General features: G+C 44.6%; 1 protein-coding gene across 1 annotated transcript; it reads right to left on the bottom strand.

Annotated features, from left to right (window-relative positions):
* Window positions 1-166: 166 nt before the first annotated feature.
* On the bottom strand, window positions 167-26,933 carry LOC128448509 (nuclear receptor subfamily 5 group A member 2; the record flags this gene model as incomplete). The annotated part of the gene is given in 3 exon segments (XM_053431197.1): window positions 167-2,195; window positions 23,196-23,343; window positions 26,814-26,933. Coding segments are annotated over 3 exon segments (516 nt in total), but the record flags the coding sequence as incomplete, so codon positions are not given.
* Between the last annotated feature and the right edge of the window lie 275 nt (window positions 26,934-27,208).

Raw genomic sequence — 27,208 nt, 5'->3', positions numbered from 1 at the left:
TTCAAACCTACTTGCTTCAGCACAATACTGTGTTCAACGCACCGACCTGCATCACCAGTGAAATCACATTCAACTGGGGGGATCTTTCTATTTTTCATGTTTTCTGAAAGCTCAATATTTCTGCTCTGGACTCAGATCACGTGTGGAAAACAAAACAAGAACATGCTACAGTAAACAAATTTATTTTGGCGCGGACACCTCACGTCATGTAACACGAAGATGGGAACTCAGAGACGCAATAAATTACCTTCATTTATAAGCGTAACCAGTGACATACTGTACATCAAAAAGGTAAAAGCACTGTAAAAAATGAAAAGAGGCTACAAAAACGTTGAACGTGAAATGGAACCCTTACACAGCAACGTTCAAGAAACAGATGTTCGAATGCCAGCAGACACAGATGGAAATTAATATTCTTAAGTGATTCCTTTTTGATTTTAGTGTCTCACGACATAATTTAAGTACTGCTCAAAACAAATAAAAAATAATAATAATAAAACACTGTACACACATCAAAGAAAGCAAACCAGAGGGATCATCTTTTTTTTTCTTTTTTTTCAATTAGTTGATTTCATTTTGTAGGAAATCATTGCTTTGCAATTTATGCTTCATCACAGTTCTCTCCCATATTACCACATGAATGTAAACACCTGGTGAATTATTCTTTTTTAAATTTTTTACAACATTATTACTTTATATATATATTTGTACATATTTTCATTCACATCTGCACGGTTAGCTAGCATGGTGATGAAATAAGGCAAGACTCACAGAACTGTGACATCACAAATCTTTTTTTTTGTTTTGTTTTTCTTCTTCTTTTTATAATACTGATTATTAAGGTATTTGTCATTTCCTTCTGTTCTGCAGCAGGCTTTGGTCTTTCCGGACAAAGGCAGGGTCGATCCTTCTCCGTCTCCACAATCTCACTTTTGTTTTGTTCCAGTTTTAATGAAATAATGAAAAGAGGAGGGGGGGGGGGGTTAGCAGGAGAAATGGGTTATAAATACAATTGTTTCAGCCGACGTTATGAACTGAATTTATTTAACACTGGTCGTTCTGAGGTACATAGTGTAAGATGACTTCGGGGGCAGGCGGAGTAAGAAAGGTTGGGGGGGGTGGGGGTGAACCACAAGGTGACCATGACTAGCAAATGACTTCATTACAAGAGGAAAAAAAGGAACATTGTACTTTTTTTTATTGGCCTATTTATCATTTTGTTCATTAAATATTCAGTTTTTAGACCTTTTCTTTTTTCTTTTTCTTTTTACCATCAGCTCTCAGTCTTTTCAGTCAGGTCAAGCTGCCGTGGCAAAAAAAAGAAAACGACGACGACGATGGTGGGAAAGAGTCTGAGGCTCCAGTTTGTCTGTACAGTACCAGCAACAGCTCCAAGCCGAGGACCAGTGACCGGAGCTCGGCCACCACTCCGGTCACGGAGCTGCGTGAAAGATGAGCAGAAAAAAGCCTCCTGCTGCGTCACCGGTGCTCAAACACACGAGAGTCGTTGTTTCTCTTGGCCGCTGCCTGCCAGTCGTGATAGTCCGTGCTCGTGCAGACGATGAGATGCCATCTCGTGGTGTAAATGCAAATGCAGTGTTTAGTTCTTTTTTTCCCCTTTTATTTTAGTACTGTCTTTTTCTGTGGGGTTCAGAAGCGGCTCCTCCTTTTTTTTAATGTTTTTCATTTTTAAGTTTTTTAGAATAAAGGGATCCACATGCTGTTTTTCTGCACATTATCATACTCTGTGCACGTGTGTCCGTCCACATCGGAACTTCAATAGTTCAATATAAACAAGAGTTTCTAACCCACTCGCTCTTTGTCCTCCGGGTCAGCGCCCAGCCAAAGTCAGAGCTGCTAGGTTCATTGGTTAAAAGAGTTTTTTGTGCCGCGGCAAAACTCTCCTGGCGTCCGCACAAGCTGCATTATGGGTAGCACAGTCCCCTCCTAAGCCCTCTTGGCGTGGAGCATCTCGATGAGCAGGTTGTTGCAGGGCACGTCTCCGTTCAGGTGCTTGTAGTAAAGGTATTCTTCGGCCTGCAGGCTGATGGCCCGGATCTCAGGCAGCCGGAGGAGCAGCTGGCCGAACTTGTCCGTCTGCTGCGGGTAGTTGCACATGACGTAGTCCAGCAGCGCCGCGTTGACCTGCTCCTGGACGCTCTCTACCAGGTGGAAGTTCTCCAGGTTCTTCACGTCTACGGGAGGAAGAGAGAGAGAGGTCAGATAAGTCAACAATCTCTGTGGGGAAGACAGTTATGACAATCCAAATGAGAAGGGGACTCAGGAGAGCGCATCGACTTTTACATTGTCACAAGAGCTTGAACCTGGAGACAGATCAAGTAGTTTTACGTTACAGACATATTGAGGTTAGAGTTATTAATATTACAAGTTGAATTCTTCAGTTGCAGCTGTTTTTTGACTTAAAAGAGGACTTGCAGCATATGATGAAATATCCCTCCCTCCTCCCTTTATCTCCTCTGAATCATCTCTGGAGACTGTGATGTTGAGAGAATCAGGTAAAGGCGTAAAAAAAAAGAAAAAAAGAGCTTCTCCTCCTGAGAGACTCCTTCCCCAGGAGGCAGTGAATAATGTAGGGCAGAGTTACAGTCGTATTAGCGCCACAGCTGCTCCTTAACCTAACGCCTTCAAAAATCCAAATCCAAACATGACAGAATGTGATATTATCCCTGAAAAAGGCCACATACAGCGTCAGCCTCCTGGAAAAGACTCAAACTGATGAAAGTGCACATGGGAAGTTCTTTTTCTTTTTCACTACTAATTCCTTGTTTAAAATGCATTTGCATCTTTCTGAAATCCGACCTCTCTGCGCAGCTATAAGCACTTTTCCTTGACCATAATAAGCTCACTGGGGGTTTGAGCAGATTATTGCAAGACAAGACAAAAAATTGCTAAATGGATAATGGTGGACCCAGAGCTTGTCATGATTATGAAGCGTGTGTGTGAGTGTGGGGGGGTGTGTATGTGATCTTTTATTAAATTGTTTGACCCCAAGTGCTCACAGTGGACTAATGTGGAACGACCACAATTCCCCGTCTCTATAGTTCACAGATGCCAATCCATGGAAATACTCACAATATTTATTTCTCTCAAACATATGTACCCCTGTCCTCCACCCACACACACCCACACACACACGAACCCCATCCACTCACCCAGAGCATTAGGAAGAAGGAGGGGGAGATAAATCAGCAGCTAATGAGGTCTAGAGAATGAGAAGCAGGTCCTTCAAGGCACTTCCATCCGTGATGCACTCTACCATGCTATTACAATCTGTTTGCATGTGTGTGTGTGTCTGTCTGCTCCTGTGTTTGCGCGTGTGTGTGATCTGAATCTCGCCCCATGTGCGTGCTCACCCTGACCCCTGGGTGACACGACGGGGGGGCTAAATAAGGCCAAGAAGAGGGCAGGAAAAGGGGAGAGGGGGTGTGGCCTGGGACAAAGGGAGCCTCCATACAAACATGACTTGGTGCTTTTTCCTGCTGCCACTCAGCTGCCTGACCCCCTCTCACACCCCTGAACCAGCGTTCACTCCACAGAGCCCACTGAGGAGCATTGATGCGCCCCCTTACGTTAGCTCGAACCCGGTCGAGTGTGGGCTCCAGGCCGAGCACACTGACGTCCCACGCAGGTCAACGAGCTGGGAACAAGAGGCTGGTTCTGATCTGCACATGTCGTTAATGAAGCACAGCGAAGACAGTTCCTGAAAATTGTGGAGAACGTTTTTTCCGTGCACTGGTGAAGACTCTTCATCAGTCTGTCGTACCTCAGAATCTTTTTAATTCATTCCGATGTGATATTTTCATTTAAGTGCTCAAGTTAAATGTTAAGTTATTTTTGTGTATGCTGTGTCAGAGCCACTATGCCAAGAATAACTCTCCTGTTAGTTCTGTTTACTAAATAGAAACGTCAATAGCAACATATTGTGAAGTCTCAAGTGTTAAAAGGCAGCATTTGATCAAACTCTTAGGCTTCATGAATTATTCTTGCTTTTATTAGGATTTAGGTCTTTTTTACAACAGCCAATTTTTCAAATTTAAAAAGTATTTGGTTTTTATAAACTTGGGTTGAGCTTATGTATTGTTAAATGAAAAACAAACAGTAATAATAATAGCAATTGTAAGTGATCATCAACTGGCAATGCCGAGCTCTGGCTCTTTTAATTTTCTAAAATAACAGAGCAAGTCAGGTTGAATTGTATCGAGTCTAAAAGAGTACATTTTGATATTTTCTTTCTTTACAACAAAAAACACAAAAGTTTTGATCTCAGTGTCATATCTCCACTCCTGGTGCTGACTTATAATTTGTTTAGGGGGAATATAATATATTTGATTAAGCAGAGTCATTTCTGCCATGAAGTCATTACAGTCTTTAGAGTTAGACCCACTGCAGTCATTGTATTGAATATAGGACGGATGTATTCCAGGGCTAGAGCTTCAAACTCAAAGAAGAGAAATTAGACCATTGATTATATTGTGTTGGGGAGCTCAGTCTCCCCAACACAACTAAGGACTAGTGTACTTTTTTGGGCATGAAGAATGTTTTATTTTGATATAGAATAAAAGAATAAGAGTTATTTCGCATTGTAGACATTGGGTTAAATTTGCAGGAACACGACAAGGTGAGCCGAGATCACAGCAGAAAATAAAAATAAAAATGTGATGTGTTGCCATGGTTCCTAAGAGCACGTGTGAGTGTGTGTGTGTGTTTGTATGTGTGTGGATGATGGGGGGGGGGGGGGGGGGGGGGAACTACAGAGAATTCATGCCCAATATCTCTGTCAGGCTAATTAGGGGAAAGTGAGGCAAAAAGAAAGCATTTTAATTGCTAATTATTACCAGAGCCCCTTTTGAAAAAATAATGAATCAGGGCTTCCAAAATAAGAAAAAATAATATACACAAATGACAATAGCTTGAAATCTACATGCGACTGCCAGTGGACGACTAAAGAAATGGAGACAGATCAGGTTAAGGATTTTTTTCCGGTTAATCTAATCGGACGGATTATAATCGTCTGATCATTCAAGAGCCAATAAACGTAGGGAGACGCAAGAGTTAATGGCAAATAAAAAAAAAAAAAAAGCGACCAACAGAATAAACAATTGATTAATGATTCATAGACAGTGTCAGGTCGGAGTATTAAGTGTGCTAAGAGCTCTCTCCTGCTCCTTCAACAGCTCCCCCCCCCCCCCCCCACCCACATCTCATCGTTCAGTCACTGTGGGACTAATTATCAACTTTTTTTTCCCCACATAAAACAGCCACAGCTCGTTGCAACGCCGCGTCCGAATACTCAAATGGAAACCCCGAGGTCCCACGGAATACATTGTTTCATTTGACGGGCGATCATGCTGAAGCCAGCGACCTAATGCAGCACACACACAAACACACACAAACACACACACACACGCACACACATTCATTCTCTCTTTTACAGAACCCCTGAAATCACTGCTGTGCTTTTTAATTAGACTAGATCCTGGCTCTGCTGTGAAAGAGAGAGTGAGTGTGTGTGTGTGTGTGTGTGTGTGTGTGTGTGTGTGTGTGTGTGTGTGTGTGTGTGTGTGTGTGTGTGTGTGTGTGTGTGTGTGTGTGTGCATATGTTTTTACACTCTTTGACCGCCCCTTACAATCAGCCTGCTCCAGGGACACACTCACATCCATAGCATTTAGACGCACACTCATGCAAACACGGCTCCATTATTTCGCTGTGATCTCGGAGATGCCTCACAGAGTGGACACTGGGTTGGAAAGAAAAAGGCTTATGGCTTCACTCGGTGTCAAAGTTCACCTTTGATTGCAAAAGCAAGCAGGCCTCACTTCTTTTATGGCTGCTAAAAGCCAAAGAGGTGAAAAAGAAATGCATTGTACAGTCAGATATTCTAGTATAGACATATCTGTTCGTAGTGTAAGTCAACAACTCGACTTAAAGTTCAGAAAAAAAAAATTAAACTCGAAAAATTTCACGTTGGCAAGGTGTAAAGTATAATTTGAGTTGGATTTAGTCACATAGGTAACAAATGGCCATAGTCCCCTTTGATTAGCATTATTTGTATGCAAATGCATTATATTTAATTTAATAAATACTTTTGTGTTCCCTCACAATACTTTAAAAGAAAATGTTTAGATCGTTTTTGACTCTAAAGATCTTGTTTGCATGAATTTGGAACCCACCTCCTCGTGACCTCTCCCCACTCCGACCCAGTCACACTGTTTCCACATAAAACCGACACCAGTTTCCAGACACGTCTTCTTAACATTGCCGCCACAGGTCTACATGGCAGAATTACACCATGTTCTCTCACCATCACACTGTTTTAGTGCCTCAATCAATAAAGCTCTCAAGTCACATGCTGCCAGTTCACCCTGTCTCTCAAACTTCATATGTTTCCTGCCGAGTCCAAAAACAACACATAAAACTCCCGGGTCATAAACGGTTATTGAGTCAAGTGCTGTCAGTAAAGTCGGCCAATTAAACGTGAGTGAAAGACAAACTGGTCACTTCCTGTGTAGGCGGGGAATCATTGGCTGGCCTCTTCCAATGGGGGCTTTCACAGGCGTTTATACAAGCCTATCAAAGCTGAGGCAACTTTTACTGCAGCCGCCGCGCTTCAAAGGGCGAGAAGTTGAACCCGCAACCAAGCCAAGTCCTCTTTATGGCTCCCTACTGGATTGTTATCAAGTCAACACGGCTATTTCTCTCATTATTAATCTGCCGCGCAGCACTGCCTCAATCAATGACAGGGGAGGGGGCACTGGGCGGAGAGAACCCAATAACCTTTGACTCTGAAAAGACCAAGTGACGACCAAGGACTAACAACTCGTAGCGCTACGTGTTCAGTAGGAAAACGTGTGTGGGTGTGTGTGTGTGTGTGTGTGTGTGTGTGTAGTGTTTCAAAAACAGAGCAGCAAAGGCAATCAAAGCAAACAAGGTCCATGGTGCAAGGGGCAATGGCCGCACGGTCAATGCTATCACTTCTGTTATCTGACTTACGGAGAGCTGTCATGATGTGAAACCTGGGCTTTGTGTAAGCTTTTCTTTTCCTCAGTTTATCCCTACAACACCATAAAGTCACGGAGTACATAAACACACACACTGCAACTACACACAGCTACACACACACACACACACACCTGGGCTCCTGTGAAAACACTCCACTCACAGCATTTCACGTGGAAGTTTGCATTATTTATTTCTATATCCCCCCCCCCCCCCCCCTCCTTTACAGGAGACTCCCCTTCCCCATTAGAGTAGCAGCCCCCCCCCACACAACCCCACAGCTCCCTGGAGCTCTCCGCTTCCTTGTTTTCCTCCGAGTCCCGTTTGGGGAATTCCCTTTCTCCGATATGATGCCTCCGCGTTAGAGGCGAGTTACGAAAAGAAAACGAGTTGTGCGCTTCTTAACAATTAATGGGGGCTTCTTTGAGACTCAATACGCCAGGTTAAGAGGATATTAAGCATCATAACTATCATATCACGGGCTTCAAGAAGAGACATACTCAAGACGTCGCGATATCCCTCCTCTGAAAGGAGAGCATCGTGGCGTTGCAGCCATTAGAACAAGCAAAAAGCGACAAAAATAGTCACGTAAACGATGAGTAAAAGCTACAGATGGAAAAGTAAAATGCACTGAACTCCTGAAATGATCCGGGGGTTGTGGGTGTAGAGGTGTCAGATGCTGCTCAACCATCGAACAAGCTTGGATGGACCTCACTGATGTCCTTAGGCGATGGACAAGAGAGGTCAGGTGATGGTTAAATGCCTCATACAGTGCTTGTGATTCTTGTTTTCACGTGTCAAACTTTTATTTCTGTGTAAAGCTTGGATGACATTCAACCTTCTGCACGTTTTTCAACGTAACCCAATTATAAAGCCCCCCCCCACCCCAACCCTTCTGAATCGCTTTAGTTATTTATTTAATGGACTGAAAGGATCTCATCCTTTACCCTGGTTTTACAAAGGGGCTCATTAGGGCCTGAACAGTGACCCTTCATCTTGAAAAGTGACCCTTTATTTCACCAGCACACAGTAACATACTGTGGCTACATGCCCTCCAGCTAACATAGAGCCCAATGTCCAGAGGCCAAATATCTTCGGCGCTAACAACGCATAATAACAACTGTCTCGCTGCTCCCGAAAACCGGCCACCAATGGCTATGAGCTATTGTCAGCATGTCAGAATAAAGCATGAGGGCTCAATTTGCCCGACACCTCATCAAACCCTCCCTTTAGCCACTCGGGGGGGGGGGGGGGCAGACGTCATGCGGCTATGAAAGAGAATTAAGCAGGTACGGTCCAGTTGGGGATATATTAAGTCAAATCTAAACCTCCGCTGACAACATTGCTGTTGTTGTTAAGCTAAACAGGTAGCGGCTGGTTCGGTTCTGTCGCCCAAGGACGGGTCGGCGGGGTCGGCGGGCTTCGGCGGGGGCGATGGAGAGAGGTCGAGAGATATTGAAAGGAGAGGAAAAGTGCCTTAGGTCTGATAAAATAAACAAGAGAGAAGCCGCTCGGAGCAGGAAGGAGACAAGCCTCTCTCATTGCCTATGCTGGCCGGGAGGTGCTGGGAATTTATCCTGAGGTGAAGTGGAAAACAAATTTACATCATGTATCAGCTGGTGGCTGTTATTTTGGACTTGTGGACTCCAACAGATGGGCACAGCCACAGATGTTAATATCAGTGGCAATTAAAGTGGGAAAGGGACAGTTCACACTTTCTCACCTAGGACTCTGTGTGTTTGTTGTTTGTTTGTTGTTGTTTTTTAGCACAAGATGTTTGTACATAACACCTCTAAGGCCCAACAGTTTATTTCCACTAGTTCCAGATTTGTATTTGGATCTGAATCAAATGCACAAACCCATAAATATCAGTCCCCTTGATTTTTAAAGATCCATTAATTGTTCTTTGAGAAATCAATGGAAATGTTGAAAAAGCGCCCTCACACGATAAATAGAGTGTTTAAAAAATCCTGGATCTACGCCTGATTGGGATCCACACCAGTGCCCCTACATCTCCACAAATATAACCTCCTGAAAGTAACAATCAGAAAAGTAATTTAAAGCCAAATATTTCTGGTTCCAGCCTCTCGTTTATATGGTTTTAAATGGTCTGAATATCTTTTACTTTTTGACAAGCTTCGTGTTTTGCTTTATTAAATAGTTCAGTGGAATTTTTTGTCGTTTTCTGTTTTGTGGTTTAAAACATTTCTGCCAGTCGGCCCCATTAGCTGCCTCTCATTTCTGACAAGCCACGGACTTGCTGAGATTTAATAAAAAACACACACACACTGCTGGGGAGAAAATAAATCACATTGTCTCAGCATTATGAAAATCCATTTGCCAGAGGGATACTGAGAGACTTGAATCAGCAATGAACCTGGTGCTTAGTCCTCTGCGCCCCCCCACCCCCAGTCCTCCACCCTCCTCTCCGCCTTGCCCCGTTCTTTTAGCCCCCCTGGAGGCGGAACCAAATGCCTTTCAATGAGCCGACCTCAGACAACGCGTTGCGCCCACAGGTCCCTGCTCTCTCACCTTCCTAATGCCTCCCTGCACCATCGCCAAAACAGCTCCTAGACATGTAGTCTTATGCAGCTAATGACACGAACGCATGACTGACAGGCGCGAGGGTAATGGACAACAATGCAGCAGACAAAAAGTCACTGTGTTTGTTGTAATCTGTGGAAATGATCTGCTGAGCATTGGAAAGGGGGGGGGAGAAAAATTCAAATGAATTAGAAATCAATATGGCTGAACCTGGGAGGTGACTCTTCAGGCTCCTCTCACTTCTTTGTACCTGTCAGCAGCAGCACATAATGTGTGTGTGTGTGTGTGTGTGTGTGTGTGTGTGTGTGTGTGTGTGTGTGTGTGTGTGTGTGTGTGTGTGTGTGTGTGTTGTTTCTGTCCGTTTGTATCAACGCATGCATGTGAACCTCGTTTACATTCAGTGCACTTTTGAACCCCTCGGCTAATTACACACGGGGTTTGTTTGGTGGTGGAGGGAGGGCGTGGGGAATGAAGGGGCATGTCAACCCCTTCTTGTTTATGATAAAGTGACAGAAAATCATTGGGGGGTCAAGTACACCCCCCACCAGCACTCCGCTGCCCCCCGAAAACTCCTGCAGCAAGTACAGAAGGTGCCTGGTGCGGGAAGCCTCCCCTTTAATGAGACCATTAAAGGGCCCGTCTCCCTGTCAATAGATTTCTCTCATTCTTTCTCTGACAAATTTGAATTAATAATTCAGCGACAAACGCCTGGGGATGTATATTTTCAGCTTGAAAGACAGTTAATCCATAACGTCATTCCCCCCCCCCCCCCTCTCTCCCTCTCTCACTTCTTTCTCCCTCCAACCGGCTCTCTTCCTTCTCGATGGGATCACTCTCATTTGATGATGCGAGCAGGTAGAGTGCTGACTAAAGAGAGTTAGTGTTGCTGCACGTTTTCCTCACTTTTCTTTTTGTTCACTGTGGGATTTTTCCTCCCTGTCATGTGACCAGCGTATTCAATTTAAGTACAAATTGGGCTTTAATTTATCCAAAGTAGTGGATGGTGGTGGCGCTCCCATAAATATGTAATACAAACATCCCATCTCACAATGTGAAAGAAAGTTGTTCAAATGTCCTGGATTCTTTCTTTGCCCTGTTCTACCAAGTTTTGAGGAAATCTGTGAAGTAGATTTAGCGTAATCCTGCTGAACAAACAAACTACCACTCGGCTGGAGCAAAAACATGTCTACTTGGAAAATTACAAACCCCAAGTTTATTGTCCTCTCTCTGGAAAGTACTTTTTAAGGTTGCTATGTTCACTGGCCAATGCGTCGGAGAGAACCTTCTCATCACTGAAACAGTCTGAGACTCACAGTGTAACGCCAACAGTAGCCATGGATGTTAGTGCCAAAGTGGCACCAGAGTACAAATCTATGCACTGTGGCAGAGATCACAGGCCAAGAGCTGGTGTGACAAATGGCTGGTGGGAGCCAGCAATATTAGTTTACAGTATCTTCTGGTTGTGTACTGTATGTGTGTGTGAGCAGGGAGCTGATTGATGAATGTCCTCCTGTGCTTCAACACATGTGGGCTCTCTGACCCTTCTTTCCAACATTTGCCAGCAGCTCTAGAGGTCTTGTTGCATGATGAAGTTCTAGATAAATGCATTACAAGGAGAAGCAGTGTGAGTGTGTGTGTGTATGTGTGTGTGTGTGCGTGTATGTGTGAGACAGTGGACTCACAGGGCATTGTCGCTTAAAATATCCTCTAGGACAAGAATGAAGAGACAAGAAAGGAGCTGTGATGATTCAGGGGTGGGGGTGTGGGGGTCACAGGGTGGGTGGGGGCTCAATGCAGGGAGAGAGAGAGAGAGAGGAAGAAAGAGAGAGATGGGGAGAAAGAAAGGGTGGGCGAACAAGAGACAGCGAGCCAGAGCACCTGTTGGATCATCTGTGCTTTAAAACGTTTAATCACTGTCTCTGGTTACGCTCACACACGCCATAGCATGCACACACATCACCTCTAAGCTCCGCTGTTCCCTGCCGTGCCAGAAGTATCTTGTAACCACATTGTCTAAAGACACACACACACACACACACAGAGAGAGACACACACACACACACACACGGAGGGCGGCTCAAAGAGCAAGGGGAAGAGGGTGTATAATCTTATAGCGGCCACCTGACTACCATATAGCTTACCACCAGCGCAGTTAAAGCACATGCCTCTGCAATGTGCACAGTCACACAGCAACACAATAGCTGACAATCCACATGCCAGGCAGTGCAGTGATGCCAGGGGGCTCCGTTCGTGATATGAGGGCAGCAGAGGAATTTAGAGGATTATTTTTGCTGCTGCTCTAATCGTCTTTTTTTCATTCAGATGCTTGCAAGGGCAAAAAGTCAGGGGTTGTTCTCGGGCCTGAGGAACATTGAAGGAGCATTAAGGACAAAGAGAAAATGTTCCAAGTGTTCGAAATGGAACTAAAGTCTTTTCCAAATAGCCTCGTGCATCACAGTGATCTGTTATCTCACTCAAGCGTTATATACTGCAGTGACCTCACTCCACACCTACATATTTTAAATTGCCCCTGTAGTGGTGATTGTAGAATGATTAACACTAATGACACATCATGAGCTGTAGTGGATGTAAAGGTGTAATCGTAAAGCTCTTCCTTTGCTGTGGAGAAGTCGGCCCCCGACACTGTAGCTCCTGCTGCGACATCAAGGAGTGAACTTTACAACTTCACAAATGATTGACAGGGCGGGTGTGCAAAGCTGTGTGTGGGTGTGTGTGTGTGTGTGTGTGGGAAGGGGGTCCATCTGATTGCATTTTTATTTTCGCACATTTGACCCACAACACACTTTACAAACCATGGGTCCACCTCACCACCCTTTGTTCTAGATCCGATTGGTGCGTGTTTACACAAGGATCTGTCTGATTTGATGACACGCTACTACTACCTGCTATTGCATGCCACTACTATACATCTGTGCATGTGCGTGTGCAGATAGCGTGCGCCCACGTTTGTGTTTGTCAGGGACGGCTTCTCTTAGAGCGTAAGCAGCAAGAAAAAGGAAAAAGAAACAACCAAGAAAAGAGAGATCTGTGCTGGAGACAGCTCCACATGGAGGGTTGTGTAACTCTTGAGTAATGTCGAGGCAGGTGCTCTGTTACCCTGCATTTCTACGGCAGTTGTTCTTTTCTCACTGTTGTGCACCGCTCCAAATAATGAGCTACACATCTCGCACTGGTGCCGAGAAAACACAGACGACAATCAGCTCAGGTTTTTTCTTTCTTAGTTGACGATGTTACCGAGATGAAGCTCATTGGCCCCGAGAAAATGATTACTACATATCGCTGTGACTTTTTGCCTGTGGCATTAATAGACGGTATCATCTACCGGGAGATAAACCCTGAGCAGCATAGTTTGGAAATAGTTTTGGTTGGATACTTTGAATACTTGTGGGTCAGTGTCGTCACAGTAAAGCTGCGCAGTGTCGAAATCAAAGTGAATAAGTCATCTAAGAAATTACAAGCTGCATGAAATCACAGCCAGGGACCAGATGATCCCCTGTCAACAAATCGCTTGAATCTAGAGCGGCAGTTTTCTGCAGCACTCTGCTCTATGCACGATCTGTTCTCTGGATCTGTTTTCCTTGGCTAATGTGAGCCTGTTCTCAGCAGAGAGTCCGAGCCTGTCCTCCCCATCCGAGACATCCCTCAGCCTTTAATTGGTGAGGAGTAGCTACCCTAGCTAGCAGAGCGCTGGGACCCGAGCGGCGGCCACTGAGAATGCATTAGCATTAGCATCGCAGCGGGCTGACCTGTACATAATGATAACCTCGAGCTCTGGCCACTGGGAGAAGACCCCTGCTTGCATGTACACACACACACACAGATGCACACACACACAGATGCACACACACACAAATGCACACTTGTACGCACTCTCTGGCCCTGTCTCCGCACACGCAGTCACGTAAACAAGCAAGTGTAATGTGGCCCCAGCGGTGGGCTGCTCGACTGTCGGAGGAGGAGGAGGAGGAGGAAGGGGAAGGGGCAGGGGGGGCAACAGTTGCCGCCGCTCGGCTGAAAAGTGTGTGTAATGAACTTGAGTTCCATTGATCGGGACTGAGAGTACAGAACCGGGGGCTGTTTGTCCCAGAGGGGCTGCCGTACTGCTGCTCGGTAGCCCCCCTCATAAATGTTTGAGAGGCCTCAGCCGCTCTGGATCCACGCTACCTGGGTTCAGATTCTCCGTTACAACACACACATGTCCAGGTTGATGCCGATGATGGATGGATGGCGGGTCGGAGCTGCTGGTTGAGGCAGATCGATCGTTGTTTAAGTTTACTGTACCGTGTGTGAGAGGTTTTTTTTGTTTACACCGGAGGAGTTCAAAGCCATTCGAGAAACGCTTGACGTTTGGCACTTTGTGTTTTGTGTGAGAATCTATTCAGCGTGAGAGTTTCGGGAAAAAAACGCTTGCGCTTGTTTTACACCCTCACTCGTAAGATCTCTGGCCGTGCGCGGGGGGCTGATATTTACTAGCATGTGCTAATTTGTTTGGCAAGCTATACCTTCCTATGCTGTACCCTTAAGCTCCAAGGCCCTTAACTGGCCCCTGAAAGCCCCCATGTGCTCTACGCATGATTGATATTACTGCAGATATCACTTAGAAAACACCTGACGTGCCAGGCAGCCCTTCCTCGCCTCCTTTTGACTGCTAAGTATCAGCTGGCGGGAGGGTCCTCTGCGTTATGCAGCCGGTAATAAAAGTTGAGCATTGATTTTCTGTAGCAGCTTGTAACTGTTAATGTTGAGACATCAATAGCCAAAGCAAAGCGCTGGTACCTTAATAGGAGACCGGGAACGTGGAGGGCGCGAGCAGAGGCCGACTCTAAATCACAGAATCTATCCCTGCCGATCGATAGGACAGTAACTGCAAGTGTCCCTCTGCTTTCCTAATGTTTTATAATAAACTGACAGCCAGTAATAAGGCCAGGGGAGAGGGAGAAAGAGCGGGGGGGGGGGAGATGGAGGGCAACAGTTTCTTCATAGCTCGCCTGTCTTAAATCACCCCACATGGGAATGGCAGAGAGGAGCAGAGGGGGGGGGGTGGAGGGCAGGAAGCTGGTTTTTCCTCTTAAAAAAACTTTTACAGCAGCATTTGTCTGATTGTACTCACTGCTGGGGTAGTTAGCGAGTGTATTGATGGAGGGAGGCTGAGGTTTAGGGGGGATCTGTCCTGAATTGCTTCGGCCGGGGCAGTGAGTTAAAGTGCATTAAATCCTGCTGCCACCGTGCAGCCTGTCAGAGCCGGGCAGGAGAGCAGGGCTGCACGTGTTATGACTCTCACCGGGCGTGTTGGAGTGTTGAAATTCACAAAGAGATAAAAACTCTTGCAACACTCCATGAGGAGGGTGAGAGAATGTGCTGCTGCTGCATCACTCTGCTGCAGCAGTGATCTGTTGTATCAGGCTTTGGATCTGTTTTGTTAAATTAAATTGATTTGCTACTTAATTTCTACCTTTTTATACTATCTTTTCTACTTTCGTGTAATCTTCCATTTTGAAATTTCTCTAATAAGAACACGTTTAACATTATAGAATTACCATTGAATTACCATTAAGGTTCCACTTTGAGCCTTTCTGCTGTTTATCCGTTTCTGACAAGAGCAACTATGTTTAACTATGTTTCCATCCTTAGTAGTTGTTTATTCTCTCTATCTGGGCCCCATTGAAGAACAACAATAGTGTGGCTCTATTGTCACATCAGTTGTTTATCACATAAGTGTATAGTACTGGGAGATCTCCATTTACAATGCCCTCTCCAAACAAACCACTCTGATAACTGGCCGTGTTTGAAGCCAGATAAAGACCCAGTGTCAACAAAAGCACCATGTAAATCCTGTAAGAATGTGATAAGAGCTTAATAGAGAAGAAAAGAAGTAAACTGGAGGTTGTAAATTTGAAAGATACTTCAGAGATAATCGGGGCAGAAATGTCGAAATCCATCAGGAAACCCTGAGGTGAGGTATCAGGCGAGATACAAGACTGAGGCTGAAGGAAGACGCAGGTCAGGGATCAGAGTCGGTGATCTTTAATATCCCTGCCACCACCACAACTCACCGCAACGGCTGCTTGATGACAAGCCTGCAGTGCTGCCAGGTAATACCGGCGTGCCGCAGACCTGGAGCTTTTATTGCTTGATAAAGTCTGAAAGCCTCTGAGACGGCCTCATTACACGGAATTCCCAACAAAGTGGCACCCGGCGTCAGGATCCGATTGCTCGCATGTTACATTTCTGAGGCTAAAATTGAGAGAAAATAGTCGGAAGTATTAGGTTCGATGCTCTCCAACCTGGTCCTGATGAAATGAAAGAAAAGTCATGGCGGTCAATCTAGATGAGGCGAGTTCATCTCTGAGTTGGAGCGACTTTTAGTTTGTTTGTCTCTCGTGTTAAAATGCTGCCTGATGAAAGATTTAAAAAGTAAAAAAGAGTCCAATACTTTTCAATCAGCGCAGGTTTGTCGAGCACTTCGGCAACAAGCTTCCAAACAGAGAGATGTAAAAGCATGAGGTGCAGTCGCTCTGTGCAGGCATTGCTCTTTATGAACCTTACACATATGTTTTATACTACTGTGTTTTTGTATCATTGCATCAATCCAGTCACTGAGTCTGTAAGTTGGGGGACCCACAAATATGCGTTAAGCACGGGAGTTCGATTCCTGCGCTCACACCATGAAGTACGATTTGTGCCACATGTGTCTGTTCTCATTTGAAACTGCATGTGATCTAAAACCTACTTTAGATCCACTGTCTTATATGACTAAAGAGTCCTGACTCAAATACTACGCTCAGTCACTGTCCTCAATTTTGGAGGGATGATGCAACGTCCTCTCACAACCCAAGTGTGGGAATGTCACTAACCCTGCATGTACTAACTTGTGGTTGGTTTATAAGACACTTTTTGCATTATTATGTTATTATAATGTTATTATTATTTTGCATATTAATAATCTATAACCTAGATCTATTGTATATGTCTTTAAGTTCTGCTGTTTCTAAGAGTGTAGTTCCATGGTACTTTTGTACTTGTTTGTTTTATGGTTGCCACTCACAATATTTACAAGACAGGTTCAATTTAAAAAGCTACATCTACTCTGTCATTTTAAACCAAGTTCCATTTAACCACATTTTAAATCTGTAAAATAAAGGTTTTATCGCCTGATCCTGATTCCCGGTCCCTTTAGGGCAGGAGGAGAAGCTTCCCCTGTGGGGCCGAGCATAACAACCCCTGCACACGATGACCACACTTTATTTGTGTATTGATCGGGTCAAACGTACACCATGACTCACTTCTGTCCACTAACATCCCAGCAGAACGATTGGCGCCCCCACACAAAGCAAGAGGGGAAAGAATGTCCTTATTATCTTGCTTTTAATTATGTTGTGAAGCATCGTGCCAGTTATACGCTCCATTATTTGGCCCTTGCATTGGTCTCAATGGGTGTAAATATTGAGTAGTCGTCAACTTCCAACGTTAATCAATCCCCGGCCGGATTCTAAATGATTTGGTTAGTTTCAGGAAATTAATATTTGCCAGGTTTTATGCGAGAAGAGGGAGGTGGGAGCAGGGTACATGAATTAGCCAGCTTCTCCGCTCGCTGGCCTGGGATCAGGGCATTGATTCTGAGCAGCCTCGGCTGTTGCTTAATTAGGACATACCTGTCTGGGAATAATGTGTGTGTGTGTGTGTGTGTGTGTGTTTCTCATTGTGTGGAGACAAATGCTGTCTGATAGAGAAATAGAGCGAGTGATAATGCTTGTCTTTTCTTCATCAAGGTTAATCACGTTTGCTGTGTTTGTGTTGTTGTCAGCAGATTGGTGTCTGACCTCGCGGTGCACAAAAACAGAAAGAGTCTGCCTGCACCGTGTGCCGCACTCAACATACTAATGAGAGACACGTCCGAGCATAGGTGCATGTGTGGGTCTGAAGAAAGTGCAGGTCTGCAATGAGAGATAAATGCACATAAACACAATTTACCCACCTCTCAAATTCCGGAATAACATTAAGGCAGACTTTGTACCTTTAATGGAAGTAAAGCCAGGCTCCCTCTCTCCATTTGTTCTCCTAAATCTAGGATCATTCATTTAGTTTTCACTCATTTTGTGTTGTTCACTATCGCTAACACCAGCACCGCTGTATTCTGTCGTCAGGTTCAACTCAGCACCCACTCATGGTTTGAAGGAATTAAATCAACAGCATTCTGAATGGAGGAGATGCTTTCATGGTGCAGAGCATGAATAAGAGTTCAGTGTAAAGATTTAACTCAAAGTTGTTATTCTGTTGTTAAGACTGTAAGTTGTAAGTTTGATCACTTTTCAGATTTTTTTAAACTAAGGTGTTTTATATAATCAGAGACTAAACAAGGGAAGGGAGCAGAGAGTAAGAAACTCAGGATGCAGCAGTGGAGACAGAAACAGGAAGAAGGGACAAATGATTTAAGATATTTTGAGAAGATGTAGAGGAAATAACAATAATAATAATCAACATTGAGTCATTCCTGACATTATTTAATGACACAATGTTTTTGAAAATCAGTTCCATAGTTTGGAGACATTAATAACTTTACCGTGTTTTAAGAAGAAAGAGCAGATGAATCCTTAACGCTAATTTAAGTTACGACACTTTAAGTAGGAAAGGGATGACATAATCCTCTGAGTGAATGAGGAAGAGAGATGAATGGCAGGTCAGATTCAAGTGAAGATGAAAGAGGAGCGATAGAGAAGGATGTGAGGATCGAGTTGTGATAGATCGAGGCGTACAAAGATGGATGTTTAAAACAGAGAGAAGGAAAGGATGGAGAAAGAAAGGGGACAAAGCAAAGCTGAAGAGATGGATTGATGGATGGATGGAAGGATAGATGGATGGATGGATGGGTGTGGGTCTGTAAACTCCAGCCTCGCTCAGAGACTGATTAATCTCGTGAGGGACAGTTAATGTGGTGCTGAGGCAGCTCTTGAGTGACTGGCTGTCCTGGTTTCTTACAAATGGACATGAAATGAGTTCTGATCACAGAACAGTCAATCAATACACATCATTTCACCATGTTCCAATATTTATTCCATTCCATTAACTGGGTGTGAAAGCTGATATGTGTTTTATTCAATTGATTTGAAATCCTTAAGAGCATACCGTTTCGACCTCACCAAACATTTCCCCCTGAGAGTTTCTGTCCTTATATCTAAATATAAAGAAAGATATTGTGCCACTTTGGGACAGAATAATTCATAATCTGTTAATCAATTCAATTATTGATAGGAAATTTATTAGAAATTATTTTATAATCTGTTAACTATTTGTCTTTTTCTAGACAACAATGCCAAGCATTCAAAGGCCCTCTCATATCTTTATATTGGTTTGTTATTGTGTTTTTTTTGTATACTGTAATATTAACTTAATTTCTTTGAGTTTTTCAGTTTTATTTTCCAGTTGAAAAGTATTAATCAATAGAATTGATGTGTGTATTAACAGAGTATTTGGTTCCAGAAACGGTGTTTTAATATAATCAAAGCTCCATGAATTAGACTATAGGAGCCAGTGTGACTGTGATAGAGCACAAATCAAACACAAGCCTGAACTCTTTCCTCTATCAGCTTCTCCCTGGCTTGTTTCCACTGAAGGACCTGGACGTGGGGGAATTCTTCAGAGCTGTGCATGTCCACAGATCGGCTCCCTCCACTGGGAGCGTTTACCAGCCTGTGCTGCTCTGGCAGCTACTCTGGTTCTCCTCTCAGCTGACAAGGACTGGCAGCACCTGTCTCACCCAATTACACCTGATGGGGGTCTGACCCGCTGAGCTGGGTTAACTGGTGGCTGGCTGAACACTGCCTGACCTCTGTCACTGAGGCTGCACACACATGCACATGATTTACTGTTGAAGTTCATCAATGAAGCTTTGTTATATTTCACTTTCCATGGACAATGGGGGATTTTTTTAGGGCGAGTAAGCAGATTCTAAGTCATGCAATAAAAAATAACTCATTTTCGGATGAGCACTTTTCCTTGTTCCTTGGAATAAAATAGTGTTTCATATCAGGAGATATACTGAGCTCAAAGACACAGAGCTGGGAGTAAATCAAGTTCAAAGAGGACTTTTCTCTGAGTTTGAACGTGAGACTCGTCCGTCACCTCTGCTCTGCTGCTCTGTCACCTGGTCGCATAAACAACAAGCTGTCGGTCTTTCTATTAGGCCTGTAAGCCTTTTAAAGAAAATCAAAGACCCATTAACAACAACATACAACACCTCGTAGTAATCCTCCCCTGAACTCTGACCCCAAGCAGCCATCTCTCTCTCGCTCTCTCACGTTCTCTCTCTCTCTCTCTTGCTCAACACCCAACACACGCAATCATTCCTCAATGTCCAACAAACACTTAAGAGATCAATGCTCCAAGAGTGATAATCTCCTCCTTGATAGAAAGCGAAAGACTTCACTTAAAGACAAGAAAAGAGTGGCAGGGGAAGAGAGAGAGAGAGAGAGAGAGAGACAGACAGACAGAGAGAGAGGATGTGAAAATATAAAAATAAAGGTATAAAGACAAGTGTCTCCCCTCAGCTGGAGTGACATCTATATCCCTGTCTTTATCGACAACTGGCTTAACTAAGAGCTCCGCTGGCAGGGAGGAGGTGACTGATCGTCCGTCCACGGGAGGAGAGATGGAGAAAGAGAGGTTTGAACATATGGGGAGAAATACTGAGAAGAAAAAAAAAAGAGAATGATAGGGGAAGAGAGAGGAAGAGGGATAAATACAGCCTGCATCACTACCTCCATGACTCACAAGGGTGAGGTGGTTGTAGTAGAGGAACTAGTAATACTTTCAGTGCAGCCAAAGTAAAAACTATAAGGAGAAATAATACTGGATAGTTCTGCCCAACCACAGAATACTTTCAATCATATGTCATATTAATATACAGTGCAATAAAATGTTGCCTTCTACAAATTATCTATGCATGGCAACTACGGTAGAGTTAAAGTTACAGTTGGGGTTGGAGAGATATTGTAATCAAAGTTTATTATAACACCAAATCTTGCTTGACTGGTTCATAACTTCCCACAGTGGTACGGTTGCTGGCCTGGGGTGAAGATTCATCAATAAGGGTTTGATTCTTAGCTTTGATAACCTTAGTCGTAATAACCCTATCCTTAACCTGACCCTATGGTCCAGTAAGGATATAAGATAATTCTTATACCAAATAAAAGTCTGGGTTAGGGTTAGTATGGCTTGGCAAGTTGAAAGTTAAGCCAGTTGAACCTTTGTTTAAGGGTATAGAGAAATATTGTATTTACACTTAAGGTAAAAGTTTAAGGGGACATGAAATATGGTCGGTCCACACCTTCGATTTCCAGCTTCCTGCAGAGCTGGCACACTTACTTCCCTACAGTGGCACAGTATACAGGCCTTGGATACAAATTGTGGGCTGAGGAATCATCAGTATGGACGTAATTCTATAATTATAATATTTATTAAAGTATTAGTTTAGCAACACTTGAGATAGGGATAGTTGTCCTGAGTCTTGTTCAAGTCACTGTTTCTAGCATCACAGCGTTAGAGATGAAATAAAGCTAATACGGAGGGCGACTTCATTATTTTCACTCAGCAGAGTCAGTGCAGAGCTACTCTCACGCTTTATTTCACTGCAGCTCTAATTGTTGGGCACAAGCAGCTGCTGAAACCTACACACACACACACACACACACACACACACACACACACGATGCATGAACACACGCCCGCTTTCCTTCCCACTGCTACACACATTATGCACGTTCCCTCAGGTAAAACTTATCTCAACCCTCCCGCACACACTCGTCTCCGTTCAGCTGTGTGTGTGTGTGTGTGTGTGTGTGTGTGTGTGTGTGTGTGTGTGATACTAATCAAATCATTTCTAATCTCCCGGCTTTACATTGCTCGGGTGCCTCCCCCTCTCCCCCCACCGGCACCACCTCCACTTCCTCTAACGCTGATCCCCTCAGCCAGCTCTGTACGGCGCCGGTTGTCGGGCTCCTTTTGCAGGAGGTCTGGGCGATGCCGGAGAACAGGCACTGCCGGGGGCGATACATATCCCTCAGGTGAGCCTTTCATTATGGATGATGTTTCTGCCGAATTATTTAGACCCTGAGACCCAGCAACACCCACAGCCCAGTGAAAAAAAGCACTGCACATACAAAACGCATCCACACACACACACATACACAAACACACATATATACACACGTACAAACTCTAAAGCCCAAATGCAATCCACACCATCCCTCCCTCTCTCTGAGCTGTAGCACCAAACAACACTAACACAAACATTAATCCTGCCTGATTGCCTGGGTGTGTGTGTCTCTCTCTGTGTGGTGTGTGTGTGTGTGTGTGTGAAGCAGTTCATTAGTCGCTCTCTCTTTGTCTAGAGAAGATAAAGAAGTGAGAGCGTGACCTTTGTGGATTAAAGATGGATGTATGTATATAATCCAGAGATGCTCTCGATGCCAAGTGACAGGTTGAGTGGAGCTGCATCAACATCACCGGCCTCAGTAATGTAGGATGTTAAAGTAAGTTAGGTCGAGTGTGTGTGTGTGTGTGTGTGTGTGTGTGTGTGTGTGTGTGTGTGTGTATGTGTGTATGTGTGTGAGTGTGTGTGTGTGTGTGTGTGTGTGTGTGTGTGTGTGTGTGTGTGTGTGTGTGTGTGTGTGAGTGTGTGTGTGTGTGTGTGTGTGTGTGTGTTTGTGTGTGTGTGTGTCCCTCCCTCAGAGGCCATTTGTTGCAGACTTATTAGGAAAAAGACAGAGATGACAGTCTCCTGGCAATGTCTGACCTCGGCTTAGAGAGCACGGAGCAGATTTGGGAGAACACACAGACACACAAACACACACACACACACACACACACACACACACACACACACACACACACACACACACACACACACACACAGGATACCCTCCTCTTCATCCCTTAACTCATTGGGCTACTTATCCCTCCACCTCACTCCCTTCCCTACATGATCCCGTGGGCTCACCTCCACCTTTCCGTCTCAAATGCTTTGCGATACCCGCCTGCAACCAACTCCTTCTCTTTCCCACCATCTCATCCTTTCTTTTCACTCTTCTTCGAATAGAAGAGGAGGTGAGGAGAAATATCTGGGTAACAAGTGGTGAAATGAAGGAGAAATGATCTGAGAGAGAAAAATTAAGTCTCCCGAAACGAACCACTTCTTCTCATCCTCCTTCCCCTTTCTCTTCTAGCTCACGCTCTCATTTCATCTTTCACTCCTCCCACTGTACGTGACGATACACCCTTTGAACATTATGATTCATAACGTCCAATGTTATTGATCTAAACATTTCATACCAGCAAACTTAATCACACAGTTATGTGTAAAATCTTCCATCCTCCCTTTCTTTCTTTCCTGGAAAAGGACCACACCTCCTCTACTTCCTTCCTCCCTCCCTTTCTCTCTCACTGGTCTTTCCCTTCCTCCCCTCCTTCCTCTAGTTCGCTTGCCAGTGCCAAACCTTAATCCTCTCCTAAAGCATTCGGCTGCATTTGAATTTAAAATGTAATTGATTGGCAGAAGGCTCTTGCAGTGCGAAGGGTCAACCCAAAAACTAAAGAAGAAAATAAAAGAGAGACTCACCCATGCTGAAGAGGACCAGGAACTTGAGGCAGACGAACTCCCGTTGGTCGAGCTGCAGCGAGCGCAGCTTGGCCACCAGCTCCTGGGCGTGGCCCAACAGGTTGTTGAGGGTGGCTCCGGCCTGTGACGCGATCACTGCATAGTCCACCTGGATCAGCAGCAAGAGAGGGGATGTGAGAAGAAGTGCAAACTGCTCGGGAGGTTTTTAACCAGTGTGATCTACAGGCTTTCATTGATTCCTGGATGTTGCCAAAAAGATAGAAATCTGTTTGGAAGCAGTGGACTCTGAACACAAGTCTAAGCTTTGCTCTTGGAGGTTGAGGTTGAGGTTGAAAACAAGCTACAGAGGACAATGTTGTTTTACAACAAATCTGTATTTTGTGAAAACTTGCTGATGGCGAAGGGAGAGATAGATAGATTAGGACCCATCCTCTTTTGTTCTGGCCTGTCCATTTCAAACACACACTCACACGCTCCTTTCCCAGGTGCACTTCCTATCTGCAGCTCCAGCACATTTGTCTGGGAGGCAAGTCCTTCGCTGCCACTCACAGTAAGCAGGACCGTATGAAATTTTTATATTTATTGACAATTCATTATCATAATTGACTGTGTGAGGGTTTCCAGGGGAAGGTAGATGTTGGCGTGCGCAGTTCCTAAAGCTCGGGGAGGTGGAAGGTCCCAGCGAGCTCCCATTTGCAATTAAAAGCAGCCTGGATTTGGAATTTATTTATCGTGTAAATAGGAAGATTGCAGCTTGTTTTTCATCCGTCTGAGGACGAGGGCCGGGTCGAGTAAATGTTAACAATCTCTTCTCCTGTCGTCTTCCTTCCCTCTCTCTCCTTTTCTTTTACTATACTAGTTGTTTGTCCCTCCCTCTTTCCGCCTTCGAGACGCTGAGAGTTATGACTCTGTGAAAAAGCAGACGCTGACCCCCCCGAGTGTCAATCAATTTACATAAAATCAACTGTGCATGAAATAACTTCATTGAAGGATTGGACTGTTGATAGTGATGCCTTGGGTTATTGCCTTCTATAGCCCCAAGTGAAAAAGAGAGGAGGAGGGAAAGAAAACCTGCAATAATGTGGCTACAGCAGACTTAGCACTAACCCTGGTGACCTGTGTATCAATCAATCAATCAATATGACTTTATTATCCCTGCTGGAGAGACTTAGAGAGTAAATATATGAATAAACCTTCAGATCCTTACCCATCATGAATAGGGTCCTATAGCTAAACATTAAAGATGAATGTGGAGGGTGAGAGCGGTTTGACGGGTACAGGGGTTTGATGTCAGTAGAAAGTGTTTGAGCACAAAGAAATCTGCGACCGGCTGCGGGAACATCTGTTTTTGCATTTCTGCACCATTTGAATTTCATGCGCACCAGGAGCATTGTGCTATCAAAACATCAGCTTTTCACATACGTGGCTGCGAAAGCTGCGAGGCCTTGTTTAATCATTCAACACTTCAGTCTGTGTCATTTCATGTCTGCATGCATTAGCCCAAAATTCGCCACTCTGGATTTGATCCAGGCCTCCTGCCTTCAACGCCAAAACTCAAATCAAAGCCAAACTGGTGACATGTTGAAATATAGGACAGACAAGTCATTAGCAAGCGACCAGGATAAGGACAGGAGCAAGACGGAGACCGAATGAGAGGCTATAACAGTAAATCTGCTGGCAGCCTGGGTTTCTTGTCAAAGGTCAGGATGAGTGCAGCACATGACCGACGAGAGGAGAGGAGCGGCTTGATTCAAAGCGAAACATCTGTCTCAACGATCCTTCTCAACAGATCTTCTCTCTCCATGTCAGAGGGTTCCTCAGAAGAAGTGAAAATATCTGCTAATGTACGATTCGAGCGGCCTGATCTGATCTTTTTGGAATTCATCAAGAAAAATAAGGAATTAACCCTTCAAAACCCAGCGCCCCAGCCGTGGGTGGGTTTGGCCTTGTTAGTGCTTCTGCAGGGGAGACGTTCCAGCCTCCGTCTCCAACCTTGACAAATTATACATTGTTTGAAAGCTCAAAGTCTCCTGATACCATCGGAGCAAGACATTTTAAGATCGTCATATCAATGCAACAGCTGTTGACACGGTATTGGTACATTATTTTCTGGCTTGAGCGTGCGTGTGTGTGTGTGTGTCTGTGTGTGTGTTTGTGTGTGTGTGTGTGTCTGTGTGTGAGTGTGTGTGTGTGTGTGTGTGTGTGTGTGTGTCTGTGTGTGAGTGTGTGTGTGTGTGTGTGTGTGTGTGTGTGTCTGTGTGTGAGTGTGTGTGTGTGTGTGTGTGTGTGTGTGTGTGTGTGTGTGTGTGTGTGTGTGTGCGTGAAGCATTTGCTTTAGGTGATGCAGCTACTGTGGTCTAAATATCCCTGGTGTTATCACTGGGCTGTCACCCCTGGCCAGGCAGAGAATAATAGGAGATAATGAACTGTTTCAGATTATCCCTCTCTCTCCCTCTCCCTCTCTCACACACACACACACACACTCACTACACCAGCTGTTCATTAACCAGAGTATGCAAACGAAACGGCCGACCTGCACCTCCCCTGACTATCGGTCCCTCCTCCCCCTCCTCCGCACTTCTCTAGTATCCTCATCATTTCCTCCCTGATCCCTCCTCTCTTCCTCTCCTTCTTTCCCCCTCTCATTCCCTCACCTTGTTTCTCTCTCCCTTTCCTTCCTGACTCCTTCACGCCGTTTGCCTCTTCTTCCTTTTTCCTCCTCACTGCTATTATTGCGCAACCATCCTCTTCCACCTCTCCCTGACTCCCTCCTTCATCATTTCTCCCTCTGTTCAACACCTGTTACAATCCTTCTCTTTTCAACTCTAGTGGACATTGCCCCCTTGACTGTACTACTCACCAGTCGAAGTACTACTTTTTACTTAGCAGTAAGTACTCTCGAATAAAAATCTACCCCTGACCTTGTCTTCTTTCAGAGTTAAAAAATGGAAGCACTTACATATTCAAGCACTTCCAATATTTAGTCCAATGTCTTCTGTTATAAAACATTTTGTTGAACAGCAACGTGTTGGAGAACCTGTCGATCAATTATTCATAACTTATCATCTCGCTGACAGCCACAGGACAGAGGCTTGTTCCCGCTGAGCAGTTTCAATTCTCGCCTGTAAGTGTGTTTGAGTACACTTTACATTGTGCACCTTTCTGCCTCGGTTGTTTGTATGTGCATGGATCAGTCTGTGTTGCCAGCTCCTGGTTGGTGTGATTTTATTTGTGAATCACAGGATCCTGACAGATTAAGGATTTGGGCCATTTGGGCCTCGGGCATGAGCTCCCACCAAAAAACAAAAAATAATAGCGGCCCACCTACTCACTGTGCTGTGTGCTTTACTCATTCACAGTCAGCGTCTTCCTGCTGAGAAAAAAAAATTGATTCTGCTGGTGACATTAGCTTATATCTATAATAATCTATTTTTAATGAAGCAGTGACTCCTGTGTGGCTGAGGGATCAATAATGCTTTAAGGGAAACGTTGAGATGTTGCATCAGTGGTTTTCCCCCGAGGAGCCACTGACGCATGGTTGGCGGGGTTTTGTAAAAGGAAAAAGGAAAGAGAAAGAAACAGTGGATGGAGGTAGAGCTCCACGTTCAACCATCTCACCTGCTGGCCGGTGACTAACAGGATGGAGCCCTCCTTGGCGTGCATCACCTGCCGGAACACGTGGTCCAGGATGAGGAGCTCGCTCCAGCAGTTCTGCAGAAGCTTCATCTGGTCGTCCACCTGGGGACAGAGAGACACGTCAGTTAGCAACTTTTCTATTGTCTGTATATTCATCTGTAACAATGTAAAATGTAAAGTTTTGAGTCGGAGCAGCATCATCGTGAATTGTGCACATGTTCTGGGGAGTGAAGGATTATGAGGCGATCCAATCGGACGTTGAAGTTGACGTCGGAGATTTTTTGGGTCCGTTATTGTGCTTTTTTTAAAGAATTAATTTTTTTTTAAATATATAGATTCATATGGTCTTAATTCATTCTTCTATTTGTATAAATTGT

Source organism: Pleuronectes platessa, chromosome 9, assembly GCF_947347685.1.
Source record: "Pleuronectes platessa chromosome 9, fPlePla1.1, whole genome shotgun sequence".
Taxonomy (NCBI): Eukaryota; Metazoa; Chordata; class Actinopteri; order Pleuronectiformes; family Pleuronectidae; genus Pleuronectes; species Pleuronectes platessa.
This window is presented reverse-complemented; position numbering and strand designations above follow the sequence as displayed.